We start from the raw sequence: 20290 nt of genomic DNA, 5'->3' as shown, positions 1-20290 counted from the left end.
CTATATGCCAATAACCATTTATATTTCACTTTTAGCAAGGTTGCATTTCTTATTACTTTTGTCGATATGAGAGTCATGATTCCCCTTAATGAACGACCAAATCTTTTTTTCTCGGCCGGTCGGTTTAGTTGTAGGTAACCCTCGAAAGTTGGGTTTTTGTCGCATAACCAGGTCTCTTGCAGACAGGCAATTTCCGCTTTGTTTACTAGTTTCTTTATATGCTCCTGTTTTATATCGTTGCCTAAGCCATTATGTTCCATGATAAGAGACTTAGGCTAACGGACACCCCCTCATCCTATTCCACCTCACTTAGACCACCATCTTCAGACATTTCCTCCATGTACCTCTCGAACGTATCTCCCCGGTTGCTTCTTTGACTCCAGTTACCCCAGGAGTCATCCTTTACTGAGTTGTTTACCAATATGTTCAAGCGGCTACCCTCTTCTTCGTTATCCGTCAGTAACCTCACCTGTCTCCTCCCAAGGATGCATGGCACTTTAGGAAACTACTTCCTGATTGGGCGTTTCTCTTTAATTCCCTCTCTGGGATTAACCTTATTCCCACATGGAGTATCTCACTGGCCGCTTTCTCAATGACCATTTTTACCAGGTCAGAGTAAAATAGTACTCTTGTTATTTCCTTACCATTTGTATTTTCTATAAAGCCTACCTGTCTCAGATCTTTCGAGCCAATCCCACTCAGACTTGGGCATTTAGAGAATGAAATCAGGATTTGCGCCCTATTTAATGGGTTCGTTTTCCTCAGTTTCTTTCCCTTTTGTCCTTATTGAACCGGTTCCAGGTACACCTATTTGTTGTTATCCACCTCTAGTCCATTCTTGGGGGTTTCTAGATTTAGCTGTCTACCATTTACCCATCGGGGGAGCCCCATTTTACTTTCCACTTCTGCTATACCTAACCTGTCCTAACCTGTCTCTATATCAGGAGTAATACTTAGCACCAGGACACCCACGGGTAACAGAGCGCTGTACAAGTGTCAAAAATAAATAAATAAATAAATACCTTGAGGCTGTGGTACTTCTTCTGAGTTAAGATACCTCTGATATTTTCTGGTTTGTCCCCCTGGGGATGGATTTACTCTTTGATTTGTGAATTTGATTTTTGATAACTTCTCATTTAGACCCTTACTACTCTGATTCTTCGTTTGCCCACTTTGGGCATTTCTTTTGTTCTAAACTATCGGCGACTTATTGGGCACAAAAGTAAGAGCGGAGGCATTTAAACTAAGCTCTTCCTCTACCTCCCTTTCCTTACTTTTTCCATTTGTTGTTGTTTTAGGTCCCCGCTTCTTGCTTGATCTACCTTTAGTATAGACCCTTACATATTCACATCTTCTTTTTATCAGCATTGGGCATTTGGATATGTATACGTTATTTGGTGCTTCTGCTGTCTCTCTAACTGCGCATTGTTCTGTGGGTTGGGGCAACTACTGGTCTTAACATAAGCGGCATGTGCCCTTTAATTCCCACCAGCTACTCTTCGATCTTTTTTAACCCCTTCATGACGGAACGGTTCCGTCATGAGCATCGGTTGAGTTGTGCTCATGACGGAACCGTTCCGTCATGAGCCCGTTGGCTCATTAGAACCTTCAGCACAGCGCGAAAATTCGCGCCGCGCTGAAGGTGTTAAGAACAATTTTTGTGATTTCAAGACTCCATTATTCAGCATTGGTATTTCTAGAATTCCCTGGAGGGTTTTCTATCAATAATAAGTCCATCATGGAGGATGAGGGTGACGCTGACATGTCCGGGTCCTGGAGACTATTTCTCTCGGTGGCAGCTTGACTTCCTGTTCTTGAAGTATCCTGCTGGATTGAGATTTTTAGCCCGTTTAGATAAATAATAATAATAATAATAATACTGAGCTTATAAAGCGCCTGGTTACACTAGCCAGTGTGTCCCCGCGCTAATAGTGGCCTGAATGATCCCTAGTACAGCTTGAAGAAAAGCAGTTTAATATTTGGAGAACAGATATGTCTTGAGTTCCTTGCAGAAGACTTTTTCAGACGGCTCCATCCGGAGTCTGAGAGGAAGAGTGTTCCAACTCCGTGCTGCCAGAAGGCAGAAGGATCTGCCGCCCATCCTGGCCCTGCAAGTCTTCGGGATACACATTAGCCCAGTGCCCTCCGACAGGAGGGGCCTAGTTGGTTTATACAATGTGAGCAAATTCCTCAGGAAGCTAGGGCCCTTACCGTGAGCGATCCGATGGCCTATACACAATATTTTAAACTGGACACGCTCTTTAATTGGAAGCCAGTGGAGCGTCCCCAATACCTTTTTGGTGGAAGATCTTTTTGGCAGCGCCAGCACTAGGTGTGCAGCAGCATTTTGAATACCTTGCAAACGTTGAACACATCTCATGCTAGCTCCCAAATATAAGGCATTCCCGTAGTCCAGCCTGGAAGTCACCAGGGCATGGACCAGGGCCCTCCTTGCTGACACTGGGAGCAGGTCAAGTGTCTTTCTCAGACAACGGAGAATGCCAAAGCAAGTACCAGCTACACGTCTAGTGTGATACTCAAAAGATAGTTTTGAGCCCATCCAAATACCCAAGTTCTTGACCTGATCTATAGGTTGGGGTAAGGGGCCACCATGCGGATGTCCAAACAGACGGAGACTTGCCTACGATAAGCACCTCCGTCTTGTCTCCATTTAATCTGAGACAGTTGTTTGACATCCAATTAGCCAGGTCTTGCAGGCAGGATGTAAACTGACTAGCTGCCTGCTCAGCTGGCTGAGAGAGAGCTACAATCGGCTGAGTATCATCCGCGTAAGTTACCACAGCAACCCCATGTTTCTCCGCGATAGATGCCACTGGGGCAACATAGAGGTTGAATAAAGTGGGAATTAGGCTAGAGCCTTGGGGAACTCCCTGGCTCAGGGCGATAGCTCTGGACCTATGGGGCCCCTGCTCCACACAGAAGCTGCGACCAAGCAGAAAGGACTTCAGCCAATGCCACGCTTTGCCAGCAACTCCTCCCTCTCTCAGGCGCTGTAGCAGAGTGTGATGGGCCACAGTGTCAAACGCGGCACTGAAATCTAAAAGAATCAGTGCCACAGTTTGACCCTCATCCGCATGCTTCCTTAGCATCTCCGTGGAGTAGAGTAGAGCCAACTCCGTAGAATGGAGAGCACGGAAGCCAGCCTGAGTGGGGTGATAGAGTTGTTGGGTTTCAATGTGAGCCGTAAGTTGTTGGTTCGCCAATTTTTCGGCTATTTTGGCGATGTAGGGGAGAAGTGAGATAGGCTGTAAATTGCTCATTTGAGCGATGTTAATCTGTGGTTTCTTCTTAAGTGGAAGTACCACTGCCTGTTTCCACGTCGTTGGACCGTGCCAGAATCAAACGTCAGTGTCAGGAGATGCCTGACATACGGCGCTAGTGTCTCCATATTGCTTCTCAAAATTTTGGCGGGTGCCGGATCTCTGGGAGAGCCTGATTTAATACTTCCAGCCATCTTTTTTAGTTCGTCAATATCAGGGGTCAGAAAAGCACACAGCTTATCTGTGGCTGAAAGTCCCTCATCCAGCAGAGTTTGGTCACTGGAACCGACCCTGGCTGTGTTGGAAAAGGCGGCATATATATCCTGTACCTTTTTGTGAAAGTAGTCAGCTATCTGATTGCAAGATTGCACCGAGGTCGCTGCTCTTTCTTCCAGACAAGCCAGAGAGGATAATTGCTTATATACTGTGAAGAGTTCTTTGGCGGACCAATCGGCCTTAGTAATCCTTTCAGTATAGTAATCTGCCCGTGTTTTCCTTATCAGAGCATGGTACTTTCTAAGGTTCAGCTTATATTCCCTCTCATGGTCTGGTGAGTAATCCTGTCTCCAGGTTCTTTCATACCGCTTACATACGGTCTTAGCCCTTTTTAAGTCCTCATTAAACCAAGCCGCAGATTTAGTACGCCGCGTGGGTCCCCTATTAGACCATGGTGCTGCAGCGTCCAAAGCAGCATGGATGCGTCGGTCAAGTGTTTCACATGCGCCATCAATTGTTAGGCCCAAACCTTCCGATGGTCCTCCCTGCTCCAAACGGGCCTTGAAGTCTGCGGGGGAAAACCTAGCCCATCGCCTCTGTAGCTTAAGAGTACCATCCCCTTTCCCTTGGATAATTCCAGGGGAGTGATTAATCTGAAATGGTACCAAAAAGTGAACCGTCCATACCATTGGTTCTGGGGGATCAACTGTGAGGGAGTCCCAGTTACAGAAAATAGGGTCTAACGTATGCCCCAGTCGGTGTGTGGGCAGTTCAGATTTAAGAACTAATTGCAAAGTTATTAAATCATTACGGACCTCTTGGGCCGAGATGCTCAAAGCATCGTTAAAATGAAGATTAAGGTCACCCAACAACAGAAATTTCTCATAGCGCAAAGCTGGGGATAGTATATTCTGTATCAGACTGGCAGCAAACTGACTGTTACCTCCAGGGGGCCTGTATACTAGGAGGCCTTTAATTATATAGTTTTTAGACACAGATATTGTAAAGGTTCCGGCCTCACTATCTGATATTGAAACGGCCTCCAGAGTACATTCAATCCCGTGCTTGTGGATAATCGCAATCCCTCCACCCCTCCCACATGGTCTATCTAACCTACAAATGCCATAACCTGGAGGGAGTGCATCCAGCTCCTCGGGGGATGACTCCTCGTCCAGCCAAGTTTCGGTAGTGAACAAGATATCTAATTTACTATACTCAAGTAAATCCCGCACTTCCATTCTGTGCTTCCTGAGGGACCTGCAGTTGATTAATGCGCAGCCAAGCTTTCTGGCGAATCCATTGCAGGCCTTCCAGTGGCTGAATGAGTAGCCACAGTGACTGCATGTATTCCCAAGTCCATCAGTAGCACTATCCCTAACAGGCAAACAGCTACACTCGGTGCTTATTCGCAGATCTAAAAGTTCCTGGCGGGTGTAACAGAGGTCTATATGAGATTGTGCAGGGGTTCTGGCCCCCGGCCCCTGCCAGCCGCGGACGGGCGCAGACGGGCTTGGCTTAGGCGCGCCTTCGGCGCGCTGCCGGCACGCCCGCTGCGCGGCCTGGAGATGCACATTGATGTACCGGAGGTGGGGAGGTGTGGCTTAATGCAGTGGGCGTCGCCTGTGTCACCAGGGAAATGGCGTCAGGAATGAATCCCGCGGCAGCGCTAATATCGGCTGCGCGGGGAAGCCCAAAGCGAGGAGAAGGAAGTAAGTGCCCAAGGAGGGGGGAGTTAAAATCCAACACAGTATCACACAAGAATTCCGATTTTAAAATTTTAAACAAGCTATCTCCCGGCTGTGCCTTGGAGGTCAATAGTCCACTGGCTCGTGCTAGCATTCAGCGCGCTTTTTTGGAGTGTCGGCGGGGGGCGTGGCCTGATGCAGTGGGCGTCGCCTGTGTCACCAGGGAAATGGCGTCAGGAATGAATCCCGCAGCAGCGCTAATATCGGCTGCGCGGGGAAGCCCAAAGCGAGGAGAAGGCAGTAAGTGCCCAAGGAGGGCTTGAAAAGAGAAAGGTTTTGGGGATGATGACAGACGTGGCGCTGTTATTTGTATGTTTTGGCTCAAGGGGGGAGTAGTTTATTAGCAAGGGATCCTCCATTTCCTCTTCTGGGAAGACTCCGATGCTGTTCTTAGTCCGGTGCTCCTTCTCGATTTCCAGGTTTTTTACAGGTTGCTCTGTAATTTTATAATGTTTCCCTACAAAGTCCTTTATGGATTTAGTAACTGAGGTGGTACCTTTCGGATTAGATATTGAGGTACTACCATTTTGGGCTTGCAGGGATTGTTTGGTGGCTCTTTTATTTTTCCTCTTCTTTCGTGCCCCCTTACTGTTGTCCTCGGGGGAGGCTTGGCTTTCCTGGCTCTCTTCCAAAGTTCTTGACCCCTCAAGTAACTCACTACTCCCTGGGCTTTCCTCCAAGGCTTCTTTGCGTGGGTTTTGCTTCCTTTTCGGGGCCATCGTCCTTTAATTCAGAGCTACTCCCTTTTGTTTACACACGTTTGGCTCAGGTATTGTTGTGGGGCGTAATTCTAACTTCACCCCCTGCAATTATCCCCTAAACGACGCCAATTCACAGTTTGTAGATGCTTAGCAGGGTGGTGGGTTACTGCAGTTATTCTTTCACTCTCACACTCACTTACCTCTGTTGTGCCAATTGCCCACCAAGCCTGCAAAGCCGTTTTTTGAAGATCTCTTTGACTGCTCTCTGGTCTGATGGCCTCCCCCTTTCTCCTTTCTGTTTTCCCGTATTTCCTGGGTCCGCCAAAGTCTAAATCTCCCCAAAATCGGCTAAATCGGCAAAAAGCCGGTATGCGGCGCGTCTCCCTACTCACGTCCCGCGACTCGACTCAACTCGGCTCAAGCAGCTCCAGATGGGCGGGGCAGCTCCAGTGCAGGCGTGTAGTGTGTTGCGTAGCGTTCTCGTCGGCACTCTTGTCAGCAGTCAGGCAGGCTGGGCGGCAACAACAACAGTTTTTTAAAACTGACTTGTATTAAACTAAAATCCTATGGGAAACATCCATTACCATGTGGACATTGCATCACAATGCCTTTACATTGCGTGTATTACATTTCAAGTTGTCACAATGACTTGCGCTGGATGGTTCTCTAACCTAAGGAATAGTATGATTTACTATTCCAACACCTTCCCTACTGTACGTAGACTAGTGTGTTAGAATAGTAAATCATACTATTCCTAAGTCCAGCGCCCTCCAGTGCAAGTCGTTGTAACGACTTGCGTTTTAAAAACTGAGATGTAACGTACCGCAATCATTCTGATCCCTTTGTAACATTACATATTCAAATGCTATATCTTTTTGTAACAAATATCTAACAGCTTTTTATGTGTGTTCATACATGCCAACATTTTAGAAGAGAAAAGTGGGAGATTTTAAAACAATTATCGGAAGAACATATTTTCACCATTGACTTCTATTGAATGGAGAGGCAATTTAAAGTGGGAGGCAGTCAAGATAAAACCATTTTTTCCATAAAAAATCGTGAGTCTCCCGCCTGATTTGGGTCTATTGACATGTAAGGTGTTTCATTGTGCACTACACTAGAGGTTCTAGTTTTTATCCTTGATATTTGCAAGCAAGGATTTAAGTGGTTTGTGGGAAATCTGGTGGTGTGACCATGTACTATAAGAAATAAAGTACCTTCTGCTGTGCTTATAAGGATAATACAATCACCTTGGAATTCCTTAAACTTCTAAAGCAACTCAGACTTCCACCTCATTTCGCTACATGGTCATGGAACTCCTCAGTGACTAGCAACAGTCACAGGGAAAAAACTAATCTAAGGTTGGCAGGGTTTATGACGGTAGTGGATGGCCAGATTTCATATATATGCTGATGCTCTTTTGAGGTTTTGCAAAATGTTCTGGTAATAAACAAATCTCTTCTTTCTTTCAGCACACTGAGATCCTCCTTCGATATTCTCAAACAAGGTGAGTAATTAACAATTTCCTAAGATTGTAATTGCTGTTCATTATTGTCCCTGACAGTTGACTGTGCATACTAACATCTCTGTGTGTGAACTCAAGCTTTTACATGACTCTGATTCCATTCCTGTCCTAGGGAAAAAGGTTGAGCTCTTCCCAGACAACAGCCTTTTGATATAAATGAATCAATCGAGCTGTATTTCTAAAGCACGGCCAATCACCCCAGGGGGTATCCAACCGGTGAGGTCTCATAGGTCTTAGTTGAAGAACCAGGTCTGGAGTCATTTTCTAAAGCCCAGCAGTGAGGGTGCAGTTCGGAGGTGGAGGAGGCTTGGTTGCAGGGTAAGAGAAGGAGCAACCTCCGCTGCAGCTTTTGTGGATGCGGAGAACCTGAGCGAGGGAGGTGGAGCACAGTTCTCTTACAGGTTGGTGGAAGGTGGAAGGTGATTGAGGTGTGCAGGGCCATGGTTTTGAAGGGCTTTGAAGGTGTGGATTAGCATCTTAAGCTGGCATATCTTTGGGGGAGGGAGCCAGTGGTGAATTCTGAGGTGGAGGGTGTTGCTAGTTCATTTTGGAAGGTTGAGGTAGGTTGAGGATGTTCTGTATGTTTTCAAGTTGTTTAGGAGTTGGGTGGAAGTTCCAGCGTAGAGTGTATTGACGTAGTCTAGTCGCCTTTTGATGAGGGCTTGCTTCACTATGTTCCTGGTGTTGATGGGGATCCATCCGAAGATTTTACAGGACAAATGGAGATTGTGGAAGCAGAAGGAAGATACTGAGTTGAGAGTTCGCCATCCAGAATCATCTCAAGGTTGTGGGCGTGGTTGGTCAGGGTGGGTGTGGGTCTGAGTTCGGTGGGCCATCAGGTGTCTTCCCACAGTGAGGTGTTCCTTCCAAAGATGAGCACCTCCATTTTGTTCAGATTTGGCCAGTAGGCCCTCATCCAGTCTGTGACATTTGTCATGTGTTACAGAAGTTGGTTCTGGTGGTGACTGGGTCTTCCGTGAGAGAAAGGATGAGCTGGGTGTCATCCATGTAGGAGATGACATTGTGTTCATGGGTGCGTACAACATTGGCCAGAGGGGTAATGTATACGTTGAACAAGGTGGGGGTAAGGGAGCAGCCTTGGGGGATGCTGTAGATGATTCTCTTGGGCTCAGAGATGTAGGGCAGTAGGTGGATAATTGGAGTGTGTCCGCTGAGGAAGGTGGCAATGCCTTTGAGGGCATCTCCCTGGACGCCGTTGTGGCTTCTGATGAGGGTATGGAGGAAGATGGTGTCAAAAGCCGCGGTTAAGTCAAAGAGGATAAGAGCTGCTGTTTCTGCTTGGTCAAGAAGGGTTCTAATGTCAATGTTTGCAGCGATGAGGCAGTCTAGATGTTGTGTTTGGCGCTGAAGGTAGATTGGAAGTCGTCGAGTAGGTTGTTTCCTTCCAGGTATTCAGTGAGTTGGAGGTTGATGGCTTTCTCTAGAACCTTGGCGGGAAAAAGGAGCAGCGAGGTGGGGCGGTAGTTCATTAGGTCTCTGGGATCAGCAAAGGGCTTTTTCAGAAGGGGGTTGACTACTGCATGTTTTTCATGCATCACGTGCGGCCGTGGAGATGGATGCGTTGAGGATGTCCGTGAGTGTGCTGCTGATTTCTTTGTGCCCCAGGTTGAAGATGTGGCCACAGGGGTGCTTTGGAACTCCAGAGTGGATAGAGGTCATGCTAGCTGAGGTGTTTGGTTGTGTGTGTGGTTTCCATGAGGTGAGAGGGTGGTTGTAGGTACCAGGCTGGTGTCAGGAGAAGGTTGATGTCAGTGTGTTGATGTTCGTAATTGCAGTAGATGTTGGCTATTTTGTTGAGGAAATGGTCAGCCACGATGTTGCAGAGCGCTGGGTATGTGAGGATCGTTTTCTCTGTGGCTGAAGGGAATGAGTACTTTGACGATGCTGAAGATGCTGATCCATCTGTCCATATTTCAGGTTATATGTGACTCCCTGCCCTGAGTCCACATTATCATATCAAGCCTGCCTTCATGCATTTACATTCAGTTTGCCAAATATGGGTCTGAAAGTAACAATACTCTTACTTAAGAGAAAAAGCTCAAAAGTATGAAGAGATCTACATACACATGTTAGCACAAAACAAAAAATAAAACAATGGACGTTATGTACTTTGTACCTCTCGCTCTATTTCCCGCTTTCTTCTCTTATTTATTTATTTATTTAATGGTTTTATAAAGCGCGTAGTAACTCAAGGAGCATCCCAGCGCTGACCTGTTTCTCCAAGGGTTTCAGCCGTCTGATGAAATTATGTCTGCGGGAAAAGGAGGGTCTTTAGGGTTTTTCTGAACTGGAGGTAGTTCGGTTCTGTCCTGAGTCTTCGTGGTAGATGGTTCCAATGTTTGGCCGTGTGAACCGAGAAGCGACGGCCACCGGTCTTGGCTTTTCTGACTCTAGGGACTACGATAAGATTTTCTACGCTAGACCGGAGGTCTCTCTCCGCTTTGTATGGGATTAGGAGTTCTTTGAGAAGGGGGGGGGCGTTATTATTGAGGGTTTTATGGGCCAGACAGAGGGCCTTGAAGACGACCCTTTCTCTGACTGGGAGCCAGTGGAGGGATTTGAGAGCCGGCCTGGCGGAGGATCTTCCTGGTGTGCCCGTGAGTAGGCGGGCTGCGGCATTTTGGACTTTTTGCAGCGAGTTCAGGGTGGCTTCAGGGGCTCCCAGGTAGATGGCGTTACAGTAGTCTAATCTTGCCAGGATTAGACCCTAAATAAGGAGCCTCCTTGCGGTATCGGGGAGCAGGGGGAAGATCTTCCTGCAGGCTCTGAGTAGCCCAAAACATGTCCCTGCCGTTCTTTTAGCCTGGGTTTTAAAGCTCATGTCCTTCTCAATCCACACACCAAGGCTCTTGACCTCTTCCTTGGGTGCGGGAGGGTCACCTAGGCAACTGGGCCAAAGGTGAGATGGCAGAGAGGGCCCCTTGTGGCCCATCAAGAGGATCTCAGTCTTGGACCCATTCAGTTTCAGTGAGGAGAGATTCATCCATCGGTGGACTTTGGAGAGGCAGCTGTGGAGATCGGATGGGGGGTGTTGGGGTTGTGAAAGGGTTACGACCAGCTGAGTGTCGTTGGCGTAGTTGATAACTGACACACCGAACGAGCTGACCCTCTTCTCCAGTGGGGCCATGTACACGTTGAATAACGTAGGGCTCAGGGATGAGCCCTGTGGTACTCCGCACCGGAGGGGGATGGTGGATGAGCAGCTGTCGTTTTCCCGCACCTGGAAGGAGCGTCCTGATAAGAAGGATTCTAGCCATTTTAAGGCCGTACCCTTTAGACCGATCTCTCCCAGTCGGTGGATTAGGGTGGGATGGTCTACAGTGTCGAAGGCCGCGCTGAGATCCAGGAGGATCACTGCCACTGATCCTCCTGTGTCCAGAATGCTTCTGGCCTTCTCCACCGCTGCCAGGAGGGCGATGTCCGTGCCCTGACCTGGACGGAACCCTGTCTGGGAGACCGCTAAGATGTTGTTGCTTTCTAGGTAAAGCGATAATTGCTTGTTTACCAACTTCTCTGCGATCTTGCTGTTTCGAGGGAGAAGGGATATGGGCCTATAGTTGGCGAGGTCCTGCGGGTCTAAGGAGGGTTTTTTTAATAGACCTTTAACTGCTGCCGCTTTCCAGCTGGGGGGGACTATGCCCTCCGAGAGAGAGGAGTTGATCAGGGCTCTCAAAAGAAGAGCTGTCGAACAGACCATAGTGGGCAAGGTTTCTCTGTGGCATGACCTTATGCTACTCATATTTACATAATATGCATTTTGCCACTGGTTTGGCCTTGTAGCACAATAAGCCATCACCTCATAGTCTATCTTCCTTTGAGACAGTCCTTCAACATTAGCTGTTCTCTGTCCCACAGAAGTGATTGTCCAACCGAACAAAAATTATTCTCCCAATACTTTCTCTACTATCCCAACAGTGCCATAAATGGAAGGAACCACATACTGTTCCATTCTTATGTTGGAGTCAGAGTATTCTTCTCTACTGGTGGATTAAGGTTTCCTTTTTAAACTGTGTCTCAAAATAAAAGTTGGTGTATTTGTACTTGGTGTAAGCTTTTTTCTGATATTGTAACTTGTATTAGCAGTTTCTTATTAGCATTTTAGGCACATTCGTTCAATATCTTGCTCTAGCAGACAAACCATTTGTCTTCCATTACAGGGGGCCTGGTGAGTATTTGCTATGTGGTCCAGTTCTAATCAGTATATTTGCTTCAGCACTAAGCGCGGGGAGCAATTGGAAAAATATATATCTTTTTCTTCTTTGACATGACGAATATTGTCCCGGTCACTGCGCCTGACGTCAAGATGATGCCTTAAGTGAGGTTTCACTTGTAACTTTCATATTTCAATGCAGAGCAGCCGACTAAGGTTCTGTTGGTTGGTTAGTTGAGTGTTTGTCTTCAAGTGTACAGCCAACAGTTAGAGGATGCAATGGGTTCAGCGATGGTAGGACCTTCATCAGAGGTCCCTCATGGTCCTTTCCTGCAGCAGATGATTGCGGCTGCAGTTGATGCAGCTTTTAAACCCAATGAGAGCAAGGTCCCTAGGGTGCAAGATTCCTTCTGATCCTGCTGTTAAACTTAAGAGGATGATGATTGCAGAGAATGTTATTTTCAGGGCACAGATCTTATGGAGAATCTACAGCATCTGTTGCATAACTTCAGTTTCCCCCACAGCCTCTCACAGGGGAGATAGATTACTTTTTGGTGCAATACCAGCGCACAGAACAAGAAGCTTTTCCTTTGCATGGGGCTATTCGGCATATTCTATCCAATGAGTGGGAGGATGTGAATAAAGGGGCATTTCAAGGTTTTCTTTGTCTAACTGCTACACGTTAGATGCATTTTCGGATGAGTTCCCCACAGTAGTCAAAATGGATAAACTTATGGCTGGCCTCTCCTCTGAGGGTACTATCATCTCAGAAAATGCCTTGCCCCCCTGAGTTCATTGATAAAAAAGGTGGAATGCGCGAATAAACTGCAAATGCCTACACAACTTATACAGTGCAGACTCTCGTCTGAGATTTTAATTCTTTATCAGAGCAGATGAATGAAGGGCTGGATTGTACTGTGCTTTTAAGTCTTATGGAACAACAGGATTGCTTTCTCTAGGACATCTCCTTTTGTAATGTATGTGCTTCAGTTGCAGCCTCAGGTTCTGTAATAGTGGCACAGGGTTATTTGTGGATGTGCATAAAGTATTTCAATGGTTCTAAACTTTGCGGGCAGCAACTTGATGAAATGGTGAAAATGTCACTCTGCATGTGGGGTTTCTCCGCCTTTTCAAGGTAGGGTTCGAGGCCAGGAACCCTACTTCTAGAAAATTCCAGTTCCAGCCAGCTTCCATCACTCCATCCCCCTCCTACAAAAGCATGACTATGCCGAGGTGTTGTAGGGTGGATTATTGGTAGGGATAAGTGTGCACTTACCACTAGCAATGAGGCTACCAAAGTAATATAAGGTTCAGTTAAGGTTTCAAAAAATTATTCCCTTGCTCAACCATTGGTAACTGGCCACGAGCCGGCAGGCTAAACTTAGGAGACAGGTGTGTGAAGCATATAAATTCACCAGTACCTTGAATAAGTAAGACACAGCACACAATAAAAAACCACAATGAATTTATAAAAATAGGTAATACTTTTATGATTCAAATGACACCAAAACTTTTCTGGACGATTTTCTCTCATTGTCGAGCAAGGCTTCACTTCAGGCCGGATTCAAGTCGACAACAGTGGCTTGGCTCAGGGCAGGCCTTTGGTGAAATCCTGGTAGTCTTCAGTGGGAGGAGCCTGAAATCCTGGCCGGGTCACAGTTCGACGGCTGTGTCCTGAATCTCGTCAACGGGTCGGTCCCCTTACGGAGCTTTGTACAAAGGTTGCTCCAAACTTCTCAAAACTTCTGGAACTTCTTCCTGAGGTTCCTCTTGTAGGGTTCAAAGTATCCAAAACACAAGTCCAAGGGTCTAGAAGCTTTGAGATGGTCCTTGGAGGTTTGGGACTTTATTTCTCACAATGCACCTGGCCAAATCCTTAAAAGTCCACTGGATGTACTCCAGGTTGGGGACTTCTTGGGGGAGATGGTACAGGGGAACTCTGTTAACCTGTTGCTTTCAGTGAGTCCACTCCTTTGTTCTTTGTGTAGCAAGGGCTGTAGTTCCAAGTGAGCAGCGGGAGCAGTCCTTCAGCGTGCAATCCTATGGGGTGCAGACCGGGTACCAGCAGGGCAGTCTTCCTTCTTGTTGTTTCAGGCAGGATGTCTAAGTTGCTATGCACCTCTCACAAATGTATCCAATGCTCTGGGGCAAAAGGCAGGGGAGCATCCCAGACCAATGTGGTATAGGGTGCCACCCAAAGGCATGACAGCATCCTCCAAAGTGTGGCATATTCTAGTCTCACAAAGCACTGTACCTTAAAATTCAATATGGAGTGCCTCATTTCCCTTAACACTCCCTTTCCAGACCTCCTTCAATTTCCATTCCTGGGGCTTTCATTTGGCTGGGGAGTACAGGAAGAGGGTATATCCCTGGCAGGCATTCCTTACTGTCCTGCTCTCTTTGTAGCCCAGTCTCATTTACCCAGCCCCCTTCCTCGCCAGCGTCATTGCTTCGTTTCAGAATGTATTGACTGAAGCTCGTGGCACGTAGAGCCATATAAGTTGCGTTTCCAAGCTCTGTAACCCTAGCCTTTGCACCCGGTGAAGGCTGTTCCCACACATATCCACTATTGTCAAGGTACCTTTGCCCTGCTTGTCAGCAAATGTTTGCAGCGGCTCAGGTAAAATAACTCCAGGTCTTTCTGTGTCACATGGCCTGCATGTATCCTGTTACTTGGTGCTGTTTCTAAAGCAAAGGCATTCCTTGCTAACAAATGAGGCTAGTCTGAAGCTCCTGGCATCACTGGATAACAAAGGAGAGCTCATAGGATCCAAGGCTTTAGTTGACACTTGATGTACAGACACCAACATACAAGTACCTTGAACCATATTACATGTTCCAGTCCTGCGCCCCCTCTCTGTGGACTTGTTCTTTGATACATGTTAATTTGTCTCTGAAATTATCCTGTGTGTATCGTGAAAGGCACCGATATTCACCTGCCACCAGGTTCACTTTGCTCGAATATGGACAGGTTTACAGTAAGTATGCATTATAGCTTCAGTTAATCTCATTGTTGCATAAGACACCTTCATCCCTGGGCCATTAATTTCACTTCCTGCAACGGAAGGGCAATAGATAATGTTTATTTATTTATTTATTTATAGAAACATTTGTAAAGCGCGAAACGAAGGCCCGTGGGCATCTCGGCGCTAAGTAACTGCAATGTTTGGCCAACAAGGGGACTAGGAGATCATTGATTAAAAAGCCAGGTTTTGAGGTTTTTTCGGAAAGACCAAAGGGACGAGCTGGTCTTGATCGAATGAGGCAGTGTGTTCCATAGTTTTGGAGCAGCTACAAGGAATCTTCTGTCACCCCAGTTGACAGATTTAGTTCGGGGGATCACCAGTTCCAGGGAGCTGGAAGAGCGCAGTGCTCTGGATGGACAGTAGGGGGTAAGGTTCTGAGTGAAGAACGCTGGGCCAGCGTTGTGTAAAGCCTTGTATACCAGGCACAAGGTTTTGAACTTAATCCTCTTCCTCACCGGAAGCCAATGAAGCTGTTTCAAGGTGAGTGAAACCGGGTGGAATGTGGGGATTCGCCCTAGGAGCCTGGCGGCCGCGTTCTGTATAGACTGCATTTTCGTTAACACTCTCTCCTGGGCCCCTAGAAACAGAACGTTACAATAGTCTAGGGTGGAGAGCACCAGGGAGCTTACCAGCGTCTTCGCAGTGTTTTCAGGTGGAAAGGGCAGAATTTTTTTGATGAGCCTGAGTTTATGAAAGGCTGAAGAGGATATCTGGTTGGCATGTGGTAAGAAGTTCAGACGGTTGTCGAACATGACTCCCAGGTTCCTCACTTTGTCAACCGGGACTGGGGGCTGGCCCATGGGTGACGGCCGCCAAAGGGGGGACCACTCCGGGGAGAGATTGCCAAAAATGACAACCTCCGATTTGTCGGAGTTTAGCTTCAGACAATTGTGTGACTTCCAGTTCCCGATTGCCGACATGCCCGGGTTGAGCATGTTGGCTTTCTGAAGCCCGTCGTTTTTGACGGCAAGGACCAGTTGAGTGTCATCAGCATATGAAGTGAGGCTCATCCCGTGTGCCCTGATGACATTGGCAAGGTCCGACACATAAATGTTAAATAGTGTCGGACTAAGGGATGAGCCTTGGGGAACTCCACATGGTAGTGACAAGGGGGAGGATTCAAAAGGTCCCACAGTGACGACCTGGGTCCTGTTGGCCAGGAAGGAGGCAAGAAGATTTTTGGCGTTGCCTTGAATGCCTATGCTCTCGACACGGTCGACCAAGGTGGTATGGTCGACCGTGTCAAAGGCCGCCGACAGATCTAGTAATATCAGGACGGCAGTGCCTCCCGCATCCCGGATAGATCTGATGTCGTCCGCTGCTTTGACCAAGGCCGTCTCGGTTCCGTGGAAGCGACGGAAGCCAAACTGTGATTCATCAAGGCATTTGTTTTCCTCGATGAAGGAAGAGAGTTGGGCATTCATGATTTTTTCCACTATTTTTGCTAATAGTGGGAGACTGGCGATGGGGCGGTAACTTTTGAGTTCTTCTTTATCAAGGGTGGGTTTTTTGAGCAACGGTTTTATTAGGGTTTTCTTGAGTGTCTCGGGATAGATGCCAGTGCTAAACATGGAGTTGCAGATATTGGTTATTGAGGGTAAAACTGCATCCATAATAGGTCTCAAGACCTTCAAGGGACAAGGGTCAAGGGCCGATCCAGATTTGATGGTGGATATAGTTTTTAGCACCTGCGGACACGTGACCTTGCTGAACTGCGAGAGAATGGGTCCTTCAGGTTGAATTGATGGCCTGTGGGAGAGAGTAACGTTATTGGCGAAAACCCTGTAAATGTCATCAACCTTGCTGAAGAAGAACTTAGATAGGGCGTCGCAAAGGGTTTGGGATGGGGGAGGTGTGAGATCCACAGAGAGACCCGCTAATTGTTTGGTGGTCTCATATAGGCATTTATTGGAGCTTTGTGCGGTTTCAATTTTATTGCAATAGGTTGAACCTCCTTTTGTATTCATTACACAGGATTGTGAATTAGACCATGGTGAATGGGCTACCTGTAGTTTGCGTGTTTTCCCACTTTGCTTATATCTAAGCCACTTATGTGTGGCCGGTGCTCACTGCTTCATTGTACCACCAGTAAAATCACAATATATTGCCTTTCTAAAAAAAACAAGTCATAACACTTCAACGGAGTTTCAGTAACTTATATTGCACAACTGCTCACCAAGCTACAACTTACACCAAAAAACAGCATATTATTAATCACATCGGCAAAACCTATTGTATTTACCAATGCTTGTTTCTTCACTTCCAGCTCACACCAGCCAGCACCACACAGAGTTTTTTCAACATTCTAAGGGTGATGTCATCATCAATCACCCAGCTCAAACTCTCTTGCTGTTTCTCTCTTACACGTACCCAAAACACAGCAATTGTATTACACCTCGGTACATTAAAAAGGTGAGAATGCTGAGAGCCAAACTAAAAAAGAATATTGATATCCAGCCCAGCTATACTTTTTATACTTTGTGGCAAATATCGATTTTACGTGAGTGACACAGCGCTAAATTTTTGTGTGTGCTACGGAAAAAAAGTGGTCAATGGCTTCTGACAGGTGCAAAGGTCAAACTTGATCAAGGTGAGGAATAAGACTGGCATTTCTGACTCTAGGGCTATGGCCTGGGTGTAATGGGTTGAGCTTCTGTAGGTATTTTGTGACCTTTGCCCGGTGTGCTTTGAGCAAGTGGCAGAGCAACTTGAATATAATCTCTCGACCCCCTAGAAGTTAACTCAACGCTTTGAAAGCCAGTGATATAACTACCCCTGCTGTAATGTGTCCCCGCTTGGAACACACACTGAAGGAAGACAGTTCTGCAACCTCTCACATTACTGTATCCAAGATGTCTGCAGATCTAATGGAGCTCAAGGTCAGTCTGGCTACCTCTTGTGCCTGAGAGAAGGGTCAGTGTTGTGCAAACGTATAGTAAGCTTCAGCAAAGTCTGGGCACGTGCTCAAATCTATATTGGGCGAGGCTTCTCTCAATTTCTCTAACGGGCCCCAGGATAGAACATAATACAGCAAAAAAGTACTCCACATTACTGTCTCAGGATATTACAGCTTCTTTTTTTTGGTATGTAATGCAGCATGCATAGATTAGCACACCAGGTTGGGACTGAGATACTCTTTCAGCACCTAGAGCCTACAGATGACCAGGACCTCCCTCCCAGACAGTGACTATTACAAGTCTACATGGCAGGTAATATACAGAGAGAAACGACTTCATGAAACTGGAGTTTATTTTGTGTTGCAAATATTGCCACATGGTCACATTGCTTGGTTTCTTCCTGTTATTGTAAAATGTCTCGGTGAACGTTGTGACATCTCACAGCAAAGGTAGGAAAACCGCGAAACTACTTCAAGGTTCATAAATGGACAGCGGGCAGTGTTCATTTTTTACACAAATAGTGTATTTTTTCTACTTATTTACTTTAAGAGGAAGCAACACTACTGTAAACAAAGAACATAGAGCCCATCAGAAAGCTCATTAAAAAGTGTAACACTTTGCTTTATGTCTCTGGGCCACAAATGGGTGAAGGGGGTTAGAAGCCAGTATAGATGTCACATCTTGTGTCTTCCCAACAAATGCAAGCGTGTTTAAAAGCTGCTGATGTTCGAGATTTTTACTGGGTACTGTGTGTTTCTGTGTCTTCCTGTCCTAGTGTCCGTTTCTACAAGTCCTTGAGTCTGTGTGTCTCCCTGGTTCAGTGTGTATGTGTGTCTCCATTCCAATGTATACGTAAGCATTGTGCGTCGCCCCAATCTGGAATCCTACCATCCCAGTACCCATGTTGGTCTCTCCTAGGGCCAATTTCCGTGTGTGTGTACCCTTGTGATAGTGTCTCCTTGTGTAACCTTCTAAAGTGACTCCCTTTCTTATGGTCGTTGTCTGCCTGTTCCACCTTCCCTCTTTCAGTGTTTGAATCGCCCACCCTAGTATTCTAAATGGCAATCACACGTTTAATAGGATTCTTTCAAAACTTTTCCAGAACTACCCTTTTAGGTTTTGCCCAGTTTATTAGATTTACTTTATGCTTTTGAGTCGTTGAAGTATAAGTGAGTGTCTTGAGTATTCTGTACTCTACTAATAAGCTGTTAAGGTGAAAAATACATATCAGGAGACACTGTTAGATCTTTCAGATTTCATACTGAAGGGTAATAGGTTGCTGTCCTCAAGTGCCGCCTGCTGTTAACTCTTTATGGGCCTCCAGTGATCAACTAGGGGTTCCAACTCCTGCCACATCCTAGTATCTCTGGTGTTGACTTTCTGGTGGCCCGTTCGCTTAACCTCCCGGTTCCCCTCACGGTGATCCTTCTGTATCGCCCTCCTCAAAACATGCCTTCATTTGTGTCCACCCTTCAGGACCTCCTAGCCACTCTGGCTGTAAATAACTCCTCGATACTTTTGCTCGGGGACTTTAATTTTTGGCCGGGCGATCCAAGCGAGGATTCCTCCTCTAAAGACTTCTCTGCCACCCTTCGCTGTCTTAACTTTCTGCCTCACGTCTCGGTGCCCACCCACTCTCATGGCCACACCTTAGACCAGATTTGGTCTCTACGTTGCAGTCCCTCGGTCGATTCAATCTCTCCTTGTGTTTGGTCAGACCATTTTCTGATCTCTTTTTCTATCCACCTATCTCAGCCCGAGAAAGCCCCCCTGCCCAAAAACATCTGGGCCCGGAGCTGGAATAAGACTGATCTTAATGATCTTTCTTCCTCTCTGTCCTCATCGGCTCCCACCCTGACCGATCTCTCTGTGGAGAATCAGGCGGCTGCCATTAACACCTGGCTTTCCTCGGCCTGTGACCAGGCTGCTCCGCTTAAAAAGATCAGATCAGCCCGCCCTCACGATGCTCACAAGTGGTTTACCAACGACCTCAGATGCCTGAAATTAGAGCTCAGGCGCTCTGAGCGCCGCTGGCGCCGTAACTACTGCCCCACCCTCCGTCTTAATTATAAGGCTCTTCTAAACAACTACAAATTGGCCATCTTAGCGGCCAAATCCAGTTATTTTTCGGAGCGCGTAGCCCGCACGGCCAATAAATCTCGCGAGATTTTTTCACTGGTGCGCAGCCTTGCCACCTCCGATCGTGCCAGCCTTTCCCCTGTCCCTTCCCAATCTTTCTGTCATTCCCTTAATGATTATTTTATCAATAAAATAATCACCATTAAGGCTAACATTCCCATCGTGCACCAACCCAATCTACCGGATCATTCTCTTTCTCCTTCCTCTGTTCTGGATCACTTTCCCATCTCACCTGAGCTCTTCTGTGACCTTCTTGTTAAAGTCAAGTCCGGCTCTCCGGCGGACTGCGCACCCGCTCGGATTCTTAGGACCTTATTCACCAGCTGCCCTACCCCTCCTTTAACTCTTCTTAATTCTTGCTTAGCTCTGGGTTCTCTCCCCTCTTCTTTTAAAACGGCCATTGTGATTCCTATCCTGAAGAAAGCTGGCCTGGACCCCTCTCTTCCATCTAACTTCAGGCCGATCTCCCTTCTTCCCTATCTTGGGAAGATTCTTGAGAGCTACGTGACATCTTGTCTCTCTAATTACATCGAGGAGAATAACATCCTGGCCTCTCACCAGGCCGGCTTTCGACCTGGCCACTCTACTG

General features: G+C 46.9%; 1 protein-coding gene across 2 annotated transcripts in view; it reads left to right on the top strand.

Annotated features, from left to right (window-relative positions):
• Positions 1 to 20290, top strand: part of PSTPIP1 (proline-serine-threonine phosphatase interacting protein 1) — a 527591-nt gene that overhangs the window by 279315 nt on the left and 227986 nt on the right. For both annotated transcript variants that reach the window (XM_086959166.1, XM_086959165.1), the window contains exon 4: positions 7416 to 7450. In XM_086959166.1, the coding sequence (XP_086815292.1) occupies positions 7416 to 7450 (35 nt within the window). The remainder of the gene's footprint in view (positions 1 to 7415; positions 7451 to 20290) is intronic.

Source organism: Lissotriton vulgaris, chromosome 2_2 (assembly GCF_964263255.1).
Source record: "Lissotriton vulgaris chromosome 2_2, aLisVul1.2, whole genome shotgun sequence".
Classification (NCBI taxonomy): Eukaryota; Metazoa; Chordata; class Amphibia; order Caudata; family Salamandridae; genus Lissotriton; species Lissotriton vulgaris.
This window is presented reverse-complemented; position numbering and strand designations above follow the sequence as displayed.